This window comes from Spinacia oleracea, chromosome 4, assembly GCF_020520425.1.
Source record: "Spinacia oleracea cultivar Varoflay chromosome 4, BTI_SOV_V1, whole genome shotgun sequence".
Taxonomy (NCBI): domain Eukaryota; kingdom Viridiplantae; phylum Streptophyta; class Magnoliopsida; order Caryophyllales; family Amaranthaceae; genus Spinacia; species Spinacia oleracea.
The window spans coordinates 169,818,891-169,839,397 of NC_079490.1; the positions used below are offsets into that span (position 1 = coordinate 169,818,891).

Here is a 20,507-nt window from a genome sequence, read left to right on the forward strand (position 1 = left end):
CCTCAAATTAGTAAACCAAACAATTAACCACTAATCCAAATCAAATTATATGTCATCTTTTCATAACAAAATATAATAAATGACAACTTAATAATTATTGAATTTATTTAAAATTTATATCCATGTTATACTAGTTTATATTAAATTCATGAGCTTCCTGAGTGGATTTGATGCATGCGTGTGTTCAAATATGATTGGCTTTGATCGTGTTCATATGGCTTGTGTGGATCATACTTTGTTGCAGTGTCACACTTTAATACTTTGGACGAGACTAAAGTTTTTTTTTTTTTTTTTCTTTTCACGATACAAGATGAAAGCCAAAAAGAGATAAATAAGTTGGTAAAGGTACCAAACTGAAATGAATACGTGGAGGAGGTGCTTGGTAAAATAACCAATTTCCTATTGACGTTGTTGAAATTTATGTGGAAACGGACTTCCATAATTTGAATATGTTAACGTATTTGAAGGTCTAATGTTTTATGTTTGATTCTCAACTTGATTTTGCTTATGTAGTAAGCAGAATATGTAGACAATTTTGTGTTGCAGGTGGAGAATGTCAAGTGATCTTCGTTAATCACTGAAATGTACCTTGGGATGATGGTCAAACGAGTATGTTTGAGATGTCAATTGGGTTAACAGAAAGTGATAATTCTATTATGGAGTTGAGTGTCCATATCATTGGATTCTACCATTAGAAAAACTTTTGGATGTTAGCTCATTGTGGGGGTAAGGTAATTTTTCTGTTTCTCCACATTGTTATTTACATATTATTATGTATGTGGGTTGTAAGGTACAATGAGTTAATTGGAATATGTGAGATCAATTGATGGTGAAGCCAACTCCATTAGTTCCATGTATTTTGGCTTACAAGCTATAATTGAGATAGCTTGTAATGTGATTAGAATACATGCTTGAGGCATGGATATTAATCATGAAAAATTGAGATGTCACGTGAATGTGAGAGGAATATTGAGATTCTCTTATCAAACTATCAAAGGCCTTTGTAGAAATTGTGTGCTGGAGTCAGCATTAAGGAATGGGTATGAAGCCTATGCGGAGTAAATTGTGATTGATACCCGTCTTAGAAATAACTAAGTTCAATGGGTCAAACGAAGTCACAAAAGAACTCAAGTATTGTACTACAACCATTCCTATTAATAAATTAAAGTGATGTAGTACATTTTCTACTGTCATATGTGTAAGGTTGAGTCAAAACTCTTAATAAGTTCATAGCCTTGTGAAGGTGGTTTGTGACAGTACAAACTTGATGAACTTACCTATGTGAATGTGGGGGTTACGCCCAATCCCCTATGAGGTTCCTTAGGCTAGGCCCTCTAGAGCGTTCATGAAAAACCAGGCAATCGTGGGGCATCGACTATTAAAGTTCGCGAGAACACTACTTGTTTTGAGAAAAGTTTGGTGCGCTATTGTGTTACTACAATCCCCATGCAAGGTTCAAGGGTAATTCTACCTTACATGGTTGTATGACATACTAGTATGCACTAGGTATCAATTCAAGTCCACAAGACATTGATACTTGTAAAACTAAGTATCCCTTGCCCAGAACATCTTCTCTTAATAAAGCCTATTTTCTTTTGAATCATGTGGGAGAATGTTGGAGTTTTACTCCTTTCGGTCTGTGTTGAAAAACTCCAAATTATGTTGCTTCAAAAGAATTAAAGTTCCCGTAAATACAATGTGGTTTTTCCTATTATGAATCATCAATTTTGGAGCGTAATTATTGAATTGATTGTGTAATGTCAATTAATTGATTTGTTGACCATTATTACCTTAATTGTTTCCTCCATTTATGGCCTAATTGATGACCAACTAATAGGCTTCCATATTTGTTGATCCTTTTGGCCTACTTAAAAGGCAATTGATTCTTCCTCCAGACACATAGAAAAGAAAACCTTATTCATCTTCTCCGAAAGTACAAACACAAAATCGACCATTGTTCTGGGCATTGCTTAAGTGTGTTCTCAATCTTCGTATCCGTCCACACCGGAGATCATCTTCTCCGAAAATACAAACACAAAATCGACCATTGTTCTGGGCATTGCTTAAGTGTGTTCTCAATCTTCGTATCCGTCCACACCGGAGATGAAGAGTCGTGTAACCCTGAGGGTTGATTGCCATGAGTCCGCGTGTGTGTAGCGGGGCAAATTCAACTTTAGGGCAGTGATTGGTGTCACGCCACGACATAATTTCAGATAAGCAATTCTAATTTAATCTGTTATTAGTCATATCTCCTACATGACACACTTGTTAAAACACCTAGTTGTACGAGAATCACAAATTGCGTAATCACATCTTCCAAAGAGTGACGGCTAAGAGCGAGGAAATCTTGATAGCTTATATCAAGTTCACAACCAAATCTTGATAGCTTATCTAAACTTTATCCTTTATAGTTACTGCTAAGAGCGAGGAATCAACTGGATCCCCCCAATTTAGAGCTGTCAAAAATTGACCCGACCCAAGAAACCGACCTGAACCGACCTGTATTTTTAAGGATCCGGACCCGACCCGATACCCGGAATTTTGTTAAAATAGGAAATCTGTAATCCGACTGTATCAAACCCGTTAAAACCGATGACCGATTTCGACCCGTTAATGCATGACCCGGACCCGAACCTGACACCCGACCGAAATATAACCGATAACAAAAATGAGTCAGCTTACCCGACCGAAAATGACCCGAAACCGATTCAACACCCGACCCGAAGTCAACCCGAAATCGATTATAACCCGATGAAACTTGTTACTGACTCAATTCGTGACAACCAATTACCTGTATTTATGCGACCTGTTGACAACCCGATTTGTCATTGACCTAACTAAATAATAACTTAAATCAAGTTAATATTATTTTTTATAATTACCTAATCTAGAACAAGTGAAAAGCGTTAAACCAAATTTAACCAAATTTATAAAAGTTAATTATAAGGTTAAAACTTGACTAGACCTGATAGTTATCGTACCCGGTCTTAACCCCTGTCCGATGGTGAACCCGACTTGAATTTTAACGGACCCGATAATTATCCGATCCAAACTTGACCCGACTCGTTAAGACCCGAACTCGTAATTGTACCCGACTAGAAAAAGACCTGACCCGAACCCGAACCGAACCCGACCTATACCGAAATGGAAAAATAACCCGACATGACCCGACAAATTTTCAACCTGACCGAACCCGACCTGAACCCGACCTACACCCGATGATAAAATGACCCGGCACGACCCGACCAGATCTTGACCCGTGACTCGAGATGACCAGACCCGGACCCGACTCGAGTAACCGTTTTGACAGCTCCCCAATTCCTATAGTTATTAGTTACTGGTGAGGATCCTGATTCACTGTTGTAATGGGATTATCAAAAGAAAGTAGCTCATAAAACGATTGCAGGTTCATTTAAAAACATGCATAAAAATCCCCAACAAAAGAGTATTAATACGTGTTTAGCAGCATTAACCATGCTCCAACTCCAATTACCTAAAATCTAATCAGTGACAAAAAAAAAAAAAAAAAAAAAAAAAATAGATATAAACACTTCTGCATATCAAATCAAGCATTAATCAGTTTATCAAATAGTCACACTTCACTTCACTTAGCAACTGCAACATCTGAAGTACCATCACCATTAGTATCAGTCAAAGTGCCAAGCCAAGCAGGTGGAAGCATCCCAGTTTGTTCATGAACCGTCTTCATCAATGGTGGCAACATGCTATAGACCTCTGCAATACTTTTCATGGACCCACCAGACCCACTTCCGCCGTCCAAGTTGGGCCCGGTTGCAGACCCGGATGACCAAATACTTATCTTTGGCTGCAAACCTTGTACAGCTTGAGCATTAATCCTCCCCATTTCTTGGAACATTCCAGAATTAATCATCATGTAATCCCTCAATGCAGCATAGTCTCCATGAAGGGACTTTAAAAGGGTATTAAGGTAATATCCTTGTGCATTAGCGAGGGCTATGATTCCTTCAGACTCTTTCTTCTTCCCATAGAGTTCTGCATCAGCTGCTTGCTGTCGAGTGTAGAAGGCTGCATCTGCTGATGCCTTTTCTGCTTCAGCTTGTTTCTGCTTCTTGTATAGACTTGCATCAGCTTCTCTTTGGTTGTTGTATAGGTTCCTGTTTGCTTCTTGCACCTATTAATTAACCGATAATTTGCACATTATTAGAAGATAAAACAGAAATTGTCACTTTCAATTCCAGCAACTAGTATGTGCTGTCATATGAAGTTATACTCTGCAATAGAAATCTGATCAGAATGTGCCAAACTGCCATTTTTAGGTTATATAGCTCTATTATGTTAGCAAGTCATTATGATTCCATAATTTAGATAATGACTTTTGATGCTAAAAATAGTGAACTTTTAATGTGTTGAAGCATTTTCGACCTTCCTATAAGAAGGATTTTATGACCTACCTGTACTGCATTTCGAAACAATTGATAAATAATGGTGATCACCTTTGAGATACAGCAAGATGAATAACTTATTACAAGGATTTTTTCATATTTACCACTTTTTAAGTTTTACGTTTTGTATTTACCACCTTAATTTTATCAAAAGTTTTGTATTTACCACTTTTAATAGATTTCATCCCATTTTTCATCCATATGAGTCTCCCTTAACCATCCAACCTCTTTAATTCCCCCCCTCTTTCATTAGTTTTCCAATAAAATAAGTTACTTAATAGGGTTCACATGGATCAAAAATTGGATGAAAACCGTTAAAGGGTGGTGAATTTAAAACATTTCTTAAAATTAAGGTAGTAAAGTTAGTAACTATGAAATTACATTTTATAAGGTGGTAAGTCTAAAAACCTGAAACTTAAAAGGCGGTAAATATCAAAATACCCTTCTTATAACAACCAAAAAAAAAGCTTTAGCATAAACATCAACTTGATAAAGAAGATCAGTTAAAGGATATATAAAACCAATTAATCTGAACCATTTGCATTGTTAATAACATATAATCTGACAATGAATCAAATTGAACTAAAGTTCAATCACACAAAACCAACTGAATTAAGCAAAAACTAGTTAGAAATTAGTTACCTTAATATCATATTCAACAGTAGCTTTACTGAGAAGATCAGCCCTAAGTTTTTCAGTCCTTGTAAGAGCATTCTTCTTCTCCACCTCGACCTGCAACTCGGCCTCTCGAATCGAAACAGCCTGCTTAGCCTCAACCTCAGCCAGTTGAGCCGCCCTGGACCACCCGGCCTTTTGAGCAGCCAATTCAGCACTTGCTTTTGCAACATCAGCCTCCTTTTGATTCTCAAATATCTTAACCTCACTCCTTATTTTGACCTCTTCCTTTTTGCCTTCTCCATCCCTTTGTGTTGCTATGATCTTGGTTTCTGCATCAATTTTTGCTGCATTTTGTGCTGTTTGTCCTTGCCTTAGCTTTGCTCCTGTTTCACCCTTCATCTGGGCCTCTGCAACATCCACCTTAGCATACAAACAGGTTACAAGATCAGTTCAAGATCAAAGTTTCAGAGAATTTGTCACCTATACTTGAAAATTTCTGCTTAAATATATGAAACATGATTGTTGCAGGGAAAATCATAACCTATATATCCTCCAAAATTCCAAATAAATCATGGGTTGCTAAATCTTAAACTCCAATTGTCACATTCTTTAAAAGCCAAATAAAATAAGTTCCTGATGCCTTTAGAAAAACATATTGAGAGGCCCCTCAAATCTGAATAAAGAAACTGTACTTTTCAAGATATCATTATTATACTTGGATTCCAAATTCCTTCTTTTGTCAATTAAAATAGACAAAATGCTTGTTTTATGGGTCCAAGAATTCAAGACTCAAAGATTAATACACTAATTCGCAAAATTAGCAACGCCTTTTCACAAAGTGCACCCAAAACTAATTTGTAATTTTACCAAACAAATAAATTTCGAAACAAAAAAGACCCCAGAAATACAATTTTTGAATTCCTACATTAAACAGTTTAGAAAATTAATCAAAATAACGCCCACACTCAACCCTCTAGTATAGATCTAGCAAAAAAAATAAGCACCCCAAAATTTACATTTTGCAATTTTTGTGGGAAATCACAACACAATTTAACAATGCCTTGACATTTTGAAACAAAAAAGACCCGAAATTACTGGAAAAAAATACGAAGTAAAAAAAAATCTCAAACAAAAAAATCCTTAATCAAAACCCACACCCAAAACACCAGCAAATTTTCAGATTACCACAAACTAAAAACAGACAAGAAAACCCAAAATTCACAGCTTAATAAAGAAGAAATCTCAGAAACATAAAACCCCAAGAAAACCCTTAAACCCTAGCAAAAAAAAAATCTTCCAATTACCCAGAAAATCAAGAGTTAAATATCAAGAAAATTACCTTAGCCTGATTAGCAGCTTCCATCTGAGTCTTCTGACCCAAGTAAGAAAAATACTCATGACCAGGAACATCAACAAGTTGTTTAATATTAGCATTATAAATGATTAACCCAAATTGATTCAATTCCAACTGAACCTTATCAAAAACCTCCTTCTTAAACTCCTTAGTACCCTTAAAAACATCCTCCATAGTCATAGTAGCAGCAAGAACTCTGGTTTCACCTTCGATAATCCCCTGTACAAGTTCATGCACATGATTCGAGGACATATCATGAGGTGCCATGAGTTTAGCGTAGAGGATGAGGCTGTCATGGTCGTCGACACGAGGGCCGATGGTGAAGACGGCCGGAAGTACGAACGGGAGTTTCTCGGCGCTCATTGCTTGGACATTGAAGGTGTAGTTTACCGGTGAGACATTGACCCGAACTTGGCGTTGGCCGGGGAGAATTAGGGCTTTTTTGGCGAGTTTAATGTCGGCGATGTTCCAGCCGGTTATGGCGAGGTATTCTGATGGTCCTGCAACTTTGTATACTGGGATTATCATTGTTGCAGAAAAGATTTTGATTCTTTTTTGAAGATTGTGTTTTGTGTGGGAGTGTTTATGAAGAAGGGTGGAGAAATGTGTTGATAGGAGTTTATATATATAGGGGGAATTTTGGTGGGGTTTTGATTTTTTTTAGGTGAATCTTCTAGGAAAATGCCGTACGGTTGTGTACGGATATGTATTAGGCACGGTGAAAGAGTGTGGTCCACTTGGAGGTGGGGTAAAATTGTAAAATGCATTCTTCTCTTCTTAAGTGGACGAGTAAATTTTGATACCAGATAACAAGTATAGGAGGAGGATAAGCACTAAGTACTTCGTATAACACAACAATCAAGTGATGTTTTTATGCGAAAATGACGTTTTTTTTTTAAAAAAAAAGTAGCATTTTTATGTATTTGATATGTTTTTGCTCACACATATCTGAGTGTCGCCTCGCCGAACTCAAATACATATCTGATATCAAATTTTACTTCCTCCGAAGCCCAAACCTCTTGTGAGAAGTTGAGAGTTTCGATGATTGGTATAGTTTATTTTCTCGGGTTTTAGGTTATTTACGTAGAAGGAAGTACAAAGTAATTATTTGGAGATTTTATACTTGATAATGTTTGAAGTTAATTGTTTTGATTACCGAGTATGAATTTTTTGTTACTTACACAGTTGCTTTACATATCCGGATTTAATTGATAACTAGTGTGTAGCCCGGGCGATGCCCCGGTTACTACTTTGAATAATTAAAATTCGAATTTTTTTTTCAACTCAATATTTGACTAAGATACATGTAGACCATAAAAGTGAAAACATTCATTAAGTTCGTCAACTACACATGTACATTACCTTCACCATGCAAAATAATTTTCTTAATGTTTTAATTTTTAATTCACGGTTTTCCTAATATTGTAACTGTTATTTTTATTCTAATATAGTCCATACGAAATAAGAAGTAACATATATAAAAATTTAGTTGTTTTAGACTTCATGTTAACATGTATTATAAATTAACGTGCATGAATAAACAACAATTATTGGTTGGTTAAGATGGTAATGAGAGTTATTCTCCAAACTTGAGGTCTTGTATTCGAATCTTATTGTATTGATTTTTTGTTGTCAATAACATCACATTAATCTTGGTGAGTGGATGATGTGGCTTAAACAGGAGAGTTCTATGTGACACATATACATTTTTCGCAACGCCTTTTAATATATTAGTATAGATTAAGAAGAACCGCAAATTTTTGGCTATACCCGGGTACAGCCAAAGCTGGCTGTACCTCCATCCAAAACGATGTCGTTTTGTGTTGTTTAAAATGAACATTAATATACTGGTACAAAAATGAACATTTACTATTTCAGAAATGAACATTTATTTATTTATTTGGAATGAACATTTACTATTTTGGAAATGAACATTTATTTATTTATTTGGAAATAAACTACAAAAATGAACATTTACTATTTCGGAAATGAACATTTATTTATTTATTTGGAATGAACATTTATTATTTTGGAAATGAACATTTATTTATTTATTTGGAAATAAACAATATAGGCGCTTGTAAAAACATAAAAGACCAATGAAGTGAACAATTTCATTATGAACATTAACCATATATTTATTGTGAACAAACAAATAAACAAGAAAGAACAAATAATTCAACAAAAAAGAACAAACAATATAAAAAAGAACAAAAAATTCCAGAAAAAAGAACAAACAATACAACAATTATGAACAATTTTATGATGAATTTTAAAGCCAACATGAAAGAACAAACAATACAACAAGAAAGAACAAATACTAGTACAAAAATGAACATTTACTATTTCGGAAATGAACATTTATTCATTTATTTGGAATGAACATTTACTATTTTAGAAATAAATATTTATTTATTTATTTGGAAATAAACTACAAAAATGAACATTTACTATTTCGGAAATGAACATTTATTTATTTATTTGGAATGAACTTTTACTATTTTGAAAATGTACATTTATTTATTTATTTGGAAATAAACAATATAGGCGCTTGTAAAAACATAAAAGACCAATGAAGTGAACAATTTCATTATGAACATTAATCATATATTTATTGTGAACAAACAAATAAACAAAAAAGAACAAATAATTCAACAAAAAAGAACAAACAATATAAAAAAGAACATAAAATTCCAGAAAAAGAACAAACAATACAACAATTATGAACAATTTTATGATGAATTTTAAAGCCAACATGAAAGAACAAACAATACAACAAGAAAGAACAAACAATAAAGCAGATAATTATCATGAACAAACAAATAAACAAGAAAGAACAAATAATTCAACAAAAAAGAACAAACAATATAAAAAAGAACATAAAATACCAGAAAAAAGAACAAACAATATAACAATTATGAACAATTTTATGATGAATTTTAAAGCCAACATGAAAGAACAAACAATACAACAATAAGTTTGATGAATGAATTTAAAAAACAACAAGAAAGAACAAATAGTACAACAAGAAAGAACAAACAATACAAAAAGAAAGAATAAAAGATTAATGGAGAGTTTAATTATGAACATTAACCATATGATTATTATAAACAAACAAATAAACAAGAAAGAACAAACAATATAAAAAGAACATAAAATTCCAGAAGAAAGAACAAAAAATACAACAATTATGAAAATTTGATGATGAATTTAAAAAACAACATGAAAGAACAAACAATACAACAAGAAAGAACAAACAGTACAACAAGAAAGAACAAACAATACAATAAGAATGAACAAACAGTACAATAAAAAAGAACAAACAGTCGACAAGAATGAACAAACAATATGAGCGCGTCGTTTTGGGTACAGCCAGAGCTGGCTGTACCCGGGTACAGCAGTTAGCAATTGTAAGAACTAAGAAGAACCATTAAATACGTATTCCGTACTTTATTTTGTATTTTGTGAGTACCATGAGCGTTACGTTCTCACGTGAATAGTCGGAATACAAAATCAAATAAGATATCTCTTTTAATAGTAGAAAATAATAAAAATTAAATGAGTTTGGGATAAATTTTGATTAAAAATGATAATATTCCAATTCTATCCAAGTCAAATACTAATGTTATCTTATGAGGAAAAATATTAATGTTGTTTTAAAGAAGAAAAAGAAAAGTTCGAGATAAGACACAATGACGTTAAAATAAGATAAAGATCGAGGAAATTTTTATAAATAAGTATACATTTTTAGCTTGAGTTCAAGTTAAATTATTAAAATGTCTAGGCTATATTTACCTAAGAAAAACTTTTGAGTTCGAGTAATAGTTGTGTACAGGACACAGCTAAGGCACAGAAAGAGCAGGCCTAACTCCAAGTAGTCAGCCCTACTCTTGGGGACTAGTTGTACGGAGTAGAAGTAACCTAGCAGATCATCCATGTCCCAGCAGACCATCGAGCGTCTGATAGAACCGCTCAAGCGAAACAACCGCAAGAAGTACCTATTGAAGGTAACACAAGTCCTCAAGGACCGCGCAGACCCTTAGGTCTGCGAGGCAACGACCTGCTAGACGACAACATAGATACGTCGTTAAGCAAAATGACAAATAACAAGTACATCGCTAGCGTACACGCGGCAGCATTTGAATAGGCCAAAGTACTGAATAGTACGCCTATAAATACTGCCATCCCCATTCATTTGCGGACACGTTCAATACAAGTACAATTCTTAACCCTCTCTACTTTCTCTCTCTAGAGCATTATTCCATTTGCTGACTTAGGTATCGGAGGGGGTTTCCTCGGTTAAACCCCCGAGGTTAGCTTACGTTCGTTCTGTCTAACAGGGCGACATCTCCAGGCAGGGCGTCCCCAGTTCCATACTCGGAACAAGTGGCGCTAGAAGGAGGGGACCTCCCAGACCTTGTGTACCTAACCCTTGTCCGAACAATGACTGAATCTAGTGAACCAGTGATCCAACAGATAGAACCACCCCCCACCAGAAATAACCAAGGACCTGCGACCATACCCCCATTTGGTATGCCCCAAAGCATGGGACTGCCAAGAGAAACACCACAGCCCAGAGCCATGGCAACTCCTAGCCAGGCCGTCCAAGTCCCGACGAGTGCCTCACTGGCACGTCTGGGAGCAAACTTCTCACCAGACCAGATGCGCATGGCCCTGGAAGTCTTGACCTTCCTCACTCAAACAACCCCCCAGGTTAGGAGGCAGCCTCCGGAGATTGAGGTCGATCAGAGGAGAAAGCGCCCGAGGCCGCAAATTAGCCCCACTGTCTGGAGGAGGAATTTGCAACCGGAAATGGAGGAAGCAGAAGGTCAAGAGCATGAAGCAGAAAGCATCACACCTAGCAAAGCTCAACCCAGGGCAAGAACAGAGCAAGTGCTCAGCCCAAGGCGTCATTCCACGTCAGGTATACCGAATCCCATCCGAGCTATAGTTAGGCCTGATAATTCCCCTTTTTGTGATGAGATACTTTCTGAGAGGATGGAAAAGATAAAAATGCCCACATGCAAGTACTCTGGGAAAACAGATCATGTCAATCACCTCTCAGCCTTTGGGGGACATATGATGCTTTACACAAATACAGATTCTATGTGGTGCAAAGTGTTCCCTTCTACACTGGAGGGGATAGCACAGAGTTGGTTCGATAAGATACCCAAAGGGACGATAACTTCCTTTCGGCAGCTTTCCATCTTGTTCCGTACCCAGTACGTTGCTAATATTGCAAGAGAAAGGATGACAGGAGAATTGATGTCAGTCGTCCAAGGACAGCATGAATCTCTGAGAGATTACATATCCAGGTTTAACATGGAGGCATCAAACATACCCAAGCTGCAGCAAGAGGTGGCAGTCCTGGCCATGATGTCTGGTCTGCGCGATGGAGAATTCAAGAATTATCTGGGTAGGAAGTCATTCACAACCCTGGCAGAGGTATTGGGGAAGGCAAATGAATTCATCAAAAGCGAAGAAATAGGTAAAGCAACCTCACGCAGGTATGTGGTTAGCGAGAATAATTACAGCGGCCAAAACAAGAAAGAACCATACAGGAAGGAATACCCAGACAAGAGAGATAACCAGCAGCCCAGAAAGGACTGGCACGGACCTGGCAGAAGCAGAGGTACTGAGTTCAAAACTGAGAAAAGAGGCAAATTCAGTGAGTATACTCCCTTGGTCGCATCCAGAACTCAAATCTTCGCTATCAGTAAAGAGGATGAGAAATGGCAGAGGCCACCCAAAATGTACAACAAGTACAGGGATACGAAGAAATATTGTGATTTCCACAGGGATCATGGCCACCTCACAGAGGAATGCACCCACCTGAAAGATAATATTGAAGATCTGATTCGTAGGGGATACCTAACACAGTTTAAAGCAAAGAGCTCTTACAGCAGAACTTATGAAAACAAAGATGGAGGCAGTAAGTTTGAAAACAGAAAGGCGGACTATAAGCAGAATGACCCAGCAGACCAGAAAAGGTCAGAGGATATACTAGTCATCACAGGTGGACCAGTATACGCCGGAACCACACCGAGCGGAGCTAAGGCCAGTGTGAATGAATTCAGGCATCAGGTAAATTATCAAAACTCAGGAAAATGGCCTGCCCCTCCAAAGATCCCCCACTGTATCTTCACAGAAGATGACTGCAAAGGCATCATTTATCCCCACGATGATCCAATGGTACTGGCTTTACGTGTTGCTAACAGGAAAATGCATCGTATTCTGATAGATGGAGGTAGTTCTGCAAATATTTTGTTTTGGCCAGCCTTTCAGGAGTTGCAGATCGATGACAAGCACGTCAAACCAGTTAACTACCCGGTGATTGGCTTCACAGGAGAAACAGTGATACCCGAGGGAATTGTTAGCTTACCGGTGCAGATTGGGCAGGGTAAGGACATCAAGAATGTCATGGTAGACTTCATGATTGTGAAAGTTCCTGCAGCCTACAACGCCATTCTGGGCAGACCATTCATTCATGACGCAGGGGCCGTAGTTTCTACTTATCACCTCACCATGATGTATACGACAAATGATGGCCGCTCAGCCAAGGTCAAAGGCAGTCAAGAGCAGGCTAAGAAGTGCTACCACACAGCGCTAAAACAACCACCCTGACCCCCACCACTGGCAGAAGAAGAACTTCCCCGATCTCGAAAAAGAAAGAGAGCAGAGCGTAAAAAAGACAAGTTGCTAAGCATGGAAAACTTCGAACATCGAGAAGAGGGCCTGTTGGAACCCACGTCAACTGACGAAACTGAGGAGATAGAATTAGAAGAAGGGGTGACAGACAGGACAGTTCGAATTGGCACAGACGTAGATCTATCCCTCAGAGTGAACATCATTGGTCTGCTGAGAGAACACGCAGACATATTTGCTTTCTCAGCGGACGAAATGCCAGGGATTGACCCCAGTGTCATGGTCCATAGACTGAATGTCAGTAGAGAAGTTAGGCCAGTGAAACAGAAGAAGAGAACTTTTTCGGCAGAGAAGAATGTAGCCATCCAAGAAGAAATCAACAAGTTGCTAGCAGCCAAGTTTATAGAAGAGTGCGATTACCCGGAATGGCTGGCTAACGTTGTGATGGTAAAGAAAGCAAATGGTCAATGGAGGATGTGTGTAGACTTCACAGACCTAAACAAGGCCTGTCCGAAGGATTGTTACCCATTGCCCAGAATAGATCAGCTGGTTGATTCCACTAGTGGACACGCTCTCTTGAGTTTCATGGATGCATTTTCCGGCTACCATCAGATCAGTTTACTCGAATCAGATCGTAAGAAAGCTGCTTTCATCACAGACGCTGGAGTTTATAACTACAAAGCTATGCCATTCGGCTTAAAAAATGCGGGTGCAACTTACCAGAAGCTTGTAGATAAGATATTCGCACAGCAAAAGGGCCGGAATGTGGAAGTATATGTGGATGATTCCATAGTCAAGAGCAAAAAGGAGGCCGATCACATCGCAGACTTGCGGGAAACATTTGCTACGTTGAGACAGTACGGCATGAAACTGAACCCAAAGAAATGTGTGTTCGGTGTTAAGTCACGAAAATTCTTGGGATTTCTGGTCAGTGAAAGGGGAATAGATGCCAACCCAGAAAAAGTGGAGGCCATACTCAACTTGCCAGAGCCAAAAAACATACGAGATATACAGAGATTAACTGGAAAGATGGCAGCACTCACTCGTTTTATCAGTAAGTCTGCAGATAGATCCCTCCCTTTTTTCCAAGTGTTGAAAGGCAACAAAACGTTTAAGTGGGAAGAAGAACAAGAAAAGGCATTTGCGGAGGTAAAGAATCATCTGAAAAGCCTCCCAACCATAGCCAGACCAGAAGTAGGAGATGTGTTGCAGTTGTACATCTCTGCCTCCAAAAAGACTGTAGCAGCAGCCTTAATAGTGGAAAAAGACAAGGTCCAACAGCCAGTATATTTCGTCAGTCACATTCTCAACCCCGCAGAGCAGAGGTACCCCCTGCTCGAAAAAATGGCCTTCGCGGTTATGATAGCTGCCAGGAAGCTGAAACCATACTTTGACGCTCACAAGGTACAAGTACTAACCAATCAGCCTTTAGAGAAATCAATGCAAAGGCTGGACACCTCAGGCAGACTGCTGAAATGGGCAGTAGAACTCTCAGAGTACGACATTGAATACAGGCCAAGAACGGCCATAAAAGCACAGGCACTAGCAGACTTCATAGCTGAGGCATCCTACGAGGAGGAAGAGGAGCCTCTGGCGACCTGGCAGATCTATGTAGATGGCTCAGCCGCAGTTACAGGGTCAAGAGCAGGCATTATAATGACTTCACCAGAAGGTAACGTTTTTTAATATGCCATAAAGTTCAAATTCAAAGCCTCAAATAATGAAGCAGAGTACGAAGCAGCGATCGCAGGCATTCAAATGTGCAAGGCAGCAGATGCTAAGAAAATCGTGTTAAAAACAGATTCCCAGTTAGTGGCCAGTCAGTATAGAGGCGAGTACGAAGCTCGAGAACCATCCATGCAGAGATATCTGGCACTGATGAAAGAAGCAGTAGCCCAGTTGGAAAGCTTCGAGATTCAGTTGGTCCCCAGAGCAGAGAATAGCCAAGCGGATGCTCTCTCAAAATTAGCAAGCTCTTCGCTGCAAGACCTTGAAAGGACAGTGATGGTAGAAGTACAGGAAGAAAAGAGTATCGATAAGAGGCATGTGGTAAATGCCATCAACACAGAGCCTCAGTGGTACGACAGTATAGTATCATACAAGCTTGGCAGGGGTCTCCCTACAGCGGAGCCAGAACAGAAGAAGATAAAACGAAACGAACACTGGTTTATGATCTACCAGGGAAGATTGTACAAGAAATCCTTCTCCCTACCCCTGCTGAGATGCGTCTCAACAGAGGAATCACAGAGAATCATTGAAGAAATTCATGAGGGAATATGTGGTAATCATATTGGAGGCAGAACACTAGCCTTAAAAGCTCTCAGAGCAGGGTACTATTTGCCAACCATGGTGAGTGACTCGCAGTCATATGTGAAGAAATGCGATAAATGCCAAAAGTTTGCTCCAGTAATCAATCAGCCCTCAAATGATCTACAACCAATCATCAATCCCATACCATTCGCTCAGTGGGGAATGGACATCCTGGGTCCGTTTACAGCCGCGAGTGGAGGAAGAAGATACTTGATCGTGGCAGTGGATTATTTCACCAAGTGGATAGAGGCAGAGCCCACAAAGAGCATAACAGCTAAACGAATGAAAGACTTCATCTGGAGGAACATCATCACAAGATTCGACATCCCAGAAAGTTTGGTCTTTGATCATAGGACACAGTTTGATTGCACACCTGTAAAGGATTATTGCGCAGAGCTAAGAATCAAGTTTGCCTACGCATCAGTATGCCACCCGCAGAGCAATGGACAGGCCGAGGCGGCAAACAAGCAGATCTTGGGAGCTCTGCGAAAGAAGATCGAGGATTTTAAGGGTGCATGGGCAGACCTCATACCAGAAATTTTGTGGTCCAATAGAACAACTGAGAAAGAGGCGACAGGGGAAAGTCCTTACAAGTTAGCCTTTGGAGCGGAAGCAGTATTACCAGTAGAGGTTGGCCTGCCTAGTTTCAGAGTGCAGTACTATTTATGAAAGCACCAATGAGCAACTCATGAGGGAGTCATTAGACCTTCTGCCAGAGGTAAGGTTGCAAGCAGAACTAAGACTCACAGCAAACAAAGAGAGAATGAGCAGAGCTTACAACAAAAGAGTCAAACACAGACCTATGCATGTGGGAGACCTGGTGCTCAGACGAACAACAGCCACAGGAAAGGGCAAGGCAGAAGGGAAATTCACTGCAAATTGGGAAGGGCCATACCAGATTACAAGGGAGATAGCCCCTGGCTCATATCATCTCATGACAATGGATGGAAAAGAGCTAAAGAATAGCTGGAACGCCAACATGCTCAAAAAATACTATGTTTAGTATAAGTGATCTGTACGATAATAAGGCAAGATAAGCCAAAATTATCCTTTTTGTACTCCTTTTTTACAGAATACATATAATGAAATGAGCTTGGCAGTTCTAGGAAAAGATATGGTGATAAGCAAAATACAATGTAACTTAGAAATACACCATGATACACGCGTTCAGCAGGTAACTTGACTTGATCACTCAAGTTAGCTGAAGAACAGTGTCATGATGAATTTCTAAGATAGAATATCGCAGAGCAATTTCTGAGTTTTGCCTTGGCCAAAGCCAAGGCAATTCAAAATTGGAAGCAGCCCAAAAGGCTAGCTAGAATATCGCAGAGCAATTTCTGAGTTTTGCCTTGGCCAAAGCCAAGGCAATTCAAAATTAGAGGCAGCCCAAAAGGCTAGCTAGAATATCGCAGAGCAATTTCTGAGTTTTGCCTTCGCCAAAGCCAAGGCAATTCAAAATTGGAGGCAGCCCAAAAGGCTAGCTAGAATACCGCAGAGCAATTTCTAAGTTTTGCCTTGGCCAAAGCCAAGGCAATTCAAAATTAGAAGCAGTCCAAAGGATCAGCTAGTCGTCATAAGACGATTCTACAAGCTTTACTCTGATAAAGGCCAGAACAATTCAAAGGCGAAAGAGGATGTCAAAAAATTGGCTAAGTGTTGAGACGCAAAACATGCATATCAATGCCGGCGGCTATACCTTCATTAAAAAACAAGGGGAATAAAGATAAAGTACAGCCCTACAAAATGGCCCTGGGCGGTAAAAATACCATCCCAGCTCAAAAATATTTCAAAAGGAAAGGCGAAAATAAATTAACTGAAAATTGTTCCAAAAACAAAGTGACACAAGCGCCACCACCCAAAAAGGGCAAATATTAAGTGATATTGTTTAAAACTAAACTATTACATAGCAAATCCAGTAACACAGGAAGAACAGGGGGATAACCGCCACACCCATTATTCGTCGTTGCCTTCAGCATCAGCCTCATCAGAGAACGGCAAATCTCCTGGGTGAAGGTTTTCGACGCAGAAGTCAGGCACATCACTAGGCTCTGCGACACGACCCTCGGCAGCTTCAGCCTCTCGCAGTTCCTTGAGAATGGTAAGATGCAGGCCAGCGAGCCAATCCTCCTCGATTAAGCTCCAGTCAAACTGAGGATACTTATGCTTGATAATAACAGAGGCCGCTTTCCACCCACCATCGTACCTCTGCGTCAAAAGAGCGTACTGAGAATCAGATCGGCAAAATTCTCGCACAGCGGCGGCCACCTCTTTTTGCACAGAGCGGCGAAGATCCGCCAGCTCATCAGCATGCCTCTGTTCAGCAAGGCTTAATTGCTCTGCCAAGTCATCAGTGCGCTTTCTCTCTGCTTCTAATTCCGCCTAAGCCTTAGCTAAATTCTCTCCGGCGGGACGCAGAGCCGCAACCTCACTAGCCAAATTATCCTTCTCGACGGATATGGCTTGAACATTGGCATTGACAATAGTGAGGGAGGAAGATGCTCTTTCATTTTCCAAGATCAGACCCCGAATCTGCCTGTCCCTTTCTTCGAGAAGAGCAAGATGTTCATCATGCTTCCTCTGATAGAAGAAAAAGATGTCGCAGAGCTCCTTCACAGCAGCCCCAGCCTGCAAATAAAAAGCAACGCAAAGAATAAGGATGAGTTATAATAAAAACACGCGAAAAAATCACTAAGTATAAAAACAGTATAGATTCATAAGCTTCTTACCTCTAGCACCTTCTGGCAGGCGTTAGCCCCAGGGGTATAAACACGCTCAAGAGGGCGGTCAGCTGGCAGTGTTAATCCCTTCAACATCCGATATGCCAACGTTCCGCCCTTCTCTGGGAAGCTGGCATACAAAGACTCGTTAGCCCTAACATCCCAGTGAGGAACAAAGATGTCATCGCTAATCGGCGCAGGGGTGAAGCAGGCAGCCAACTCAGGGTTCACCGCAGGGCGAACGTCAATGGTCTCCTTCTCCAGAAATTCTTTGTTCCTAATGTTCACATAAGAAGGAACGGAAGACTCAGGCAACCTCAGTTGCTCCTCCAAGTAAGCAACAAGAGCAGCAGATGAAGTGGGGAGAGAAGCAGTACTTTGATTAGCGTGAGCAGAAGCTTGGGCCTGCTCCTGCGAGCGAGAGCCCTCCCCAGTGCAAATGCGCTTACCTGGACGTTGCACAAAAGGGACGTCCTGCTCTTCGGCCACGATCTCCACCTTCTCGGAGATAGAGGAATTCACAACCTGATCTGGTTGAGCAGATCGCAATTGATCTGCAGCAGTTCGCGTAGCGTCAACATAAACGCTTTCCATCTCAGGGCGAGACCGACGTTGGCCCGCAATATTACCTCCTCCACGAGTGGTCTGACCACGCCGAGCAGAGGCAGAAGTAGAAGGGGCAGCTCGAGAAACAGGGGTAGAACGCGGCGTCGAGGTGCTTGCCCCAACAACTATTCCTGCAGAGCCTCCACCTCTGCTAGTACGGTTAACCACAGAGCTTCCACCCCTAGCAGTACGGCTAGCAGCAGAACTCCCCCCTCGAGCAGTCCGCCGAGAGCTTGCTCTGCGTCCGCCAACAGCATCAGCTATGGTGCGATAGGCGTTGGCGGGATCTTCAGCTGGCTCGTTAGTCTGGGGGGTTCCATCAGCAGCTAAACCCAAAGAGCTCATATCAAGGTGTTGGCGACCTAGCAGGACAAAGAAACACAGGAAAGTGTTACAAAAAAAAAAAAAAATAGCTAAGTACAAAACAAAAAAAGGCAAAGGGAAAGAAAAATGTACCGTGAGGATGAGTATTGCACAAGTGCGTAGCGGAAAGAACATCGTTCCGCAGAATATACATTGACTGAGGCAGCCAATTCTTGGGTACGCGGCCGATGTCCTTTCCATTGGCGTCGCGCTTAATCACGGAGTCAAACCACTCATAAGCAGCGTCCTCCAAATTATGACCAATAAGAACCTCCACACCCTCCATCTTGCCATTGGGAGAAACAAAAGTGCGAGGCAGAGGAAAGTCAGCGGGAACTCGAAGCCAGAAGAATCGCCCTTTCTAATCCCTCTGCCCAATGGGGTTGCCCAAGCATGTCATTTTGCCTCGAGCAGTGTAGGTGGTAAACCAACCAATGCTTCCTTCCTTATTATCGCTGCTTCGGACACAATGCAACCGTTTACACAAAGAAAGGGTCTCAGGAAAACCCTTGAAGCGCACCACCCATAGGTAGCAAATTAAGGTCCTTACAGCGAAGGGATGCAGCTGCGCCAAGCAGACGTTGAATGCCTTCAAAAACTTGGCTAAGGTTGGATCAAGGGGAAAGCGCAGACCAAAATCCAAATGGTATGAATACAGCCCAATATGACCAGGAGGAGGAGCAGTAATACGGGCATCGTCTGTGGGAACGACCAACTCATACTCAGGAGGAAAAGCATAGAGCTCCTTTCCAACGCCAGGATAGTCATGCTGGCGAGCTGCCTTAAGCCAATCTGTATCTGGCGCAACGTTTAGGGGGCCAAAAGAAACCTCATGACTCAAATACTCATCGGTCGGACCAACAGGCACATCCTCCTCGACGTACATAGGAAACGGACGAAGACTTTCCACCTCCTCAAGAATAGGGTTCTCCACGTGACGCTCTGCGTCACCAGAAACACTGCTAGGACCAGTTGCCATCGTAGATCGTCTGCGGTAAACATGCAATTGACCCATCAATACCCCCAGTAAAAGGTTCGTCTAGTTGATCAAAATTGTCCAACCAAGCTACCTCTGACAAAGGCTGAACATCTAACCCCACAGGGGCATTAGGGGGAGGGTTCAGTCGAACTGCCCTGGCCAAATGCTCATGGCGCAGCTCTCTAAGTAATTGACGACAAGGAGAGGAAGGTTCTAACACAGCAGGCGTAGCCCTGCCTGCAACGGGAGACCCACCTCCAGAGGAAGAACCACTGGAGACGGATATCACCGCAGGCTCAGAGCGAGGCATGACATCGTGCATAGTTTTAGATCTATTCTCTGCTATTGTTCTAGCTTCTTCATCAGAGGACAAAGAAACAGAGGAAGGGGAAGAAAGGGTATAGGGCTCAGAGGAATCGCTCATATACCCAGGGCTACTAGGGTTGGCACTATCAGAGGTATCAGACATGTTGACTGAAAGGAAAAAGAAG

General features: G+C 40.5%; 2 protein-coding genes across 2 annotated transcripts; one reads left to right on the forward strand and one right to left on the reverse strand.

Moving 5' to 3' along the window:
* Positions 1-3,385: 3,385 nt before the first annotated feature.
* Positions 3,386-7,016, reverse strand: LOC110805375 (flotillin-like protein 3). Its single transcript, XM_022010964.2, has 3 exons — positions 6,382-7,016; positions 5,067-5,462; positions 3,386-4,153 (listed from the first exon to the last, which is right to left on the reverse strand). Exons 1-3 carry the CDS (start codon positions 6,922-6,924, stop codon positions 3,605-3,607), a joined length of 1,488 nt encoding a protein of 495 aa, XP_021866656.1. The 5' UTR covers positions 6,925-7,016; the 3' UTR covers positions 3,386-3,604.
* A 3,823-nt stretch (positions 7,017-10,839) lies between these two features.
* LOC110805371 (uncharacterized) lies at positions 10,840-13,020 on the forward strand. The gene has a single exon (XM_022010959.1). It carries the CDS (start codon positions 10,840-10,842, stop codon positions 13,018-13,020), a length of 2,181 nt encoding a protein of 726 aa, XP_021866651.1.
* Positions 13,021-20,507: the final 7,487 nt, after the last annotated feature.

Coding starts and splice junctions, on each gene's coding strand:
- LOC110805375 (XM_022010964.2), bottom strand. CDS start 6,924: ATGATAATCCCAGTATACAAAGTTGCAGGACCATCAGAATACCTCGCC. Junction 5,463..6,381: donor AAGCTGCTAATCAGGCTAAG/GTAATTTTCTTG, acceptor TTGTATGCTAAG/GTGGATGTTGCAGAGGCCCA. Junction 4,154..5,066: donor CTGTTGAATATGATATTAAG/GTAACTAATTTC, acceptor GTTAATTAATAG/GTGCAAGAAGCAAACAGGAA.
- LOC110805371 (XM_022010959.1), top strand. CDS start 10,840: ATGACTGAATCTAGTGAACCAGTGATCCAACAGATAGAACCACCCCCC.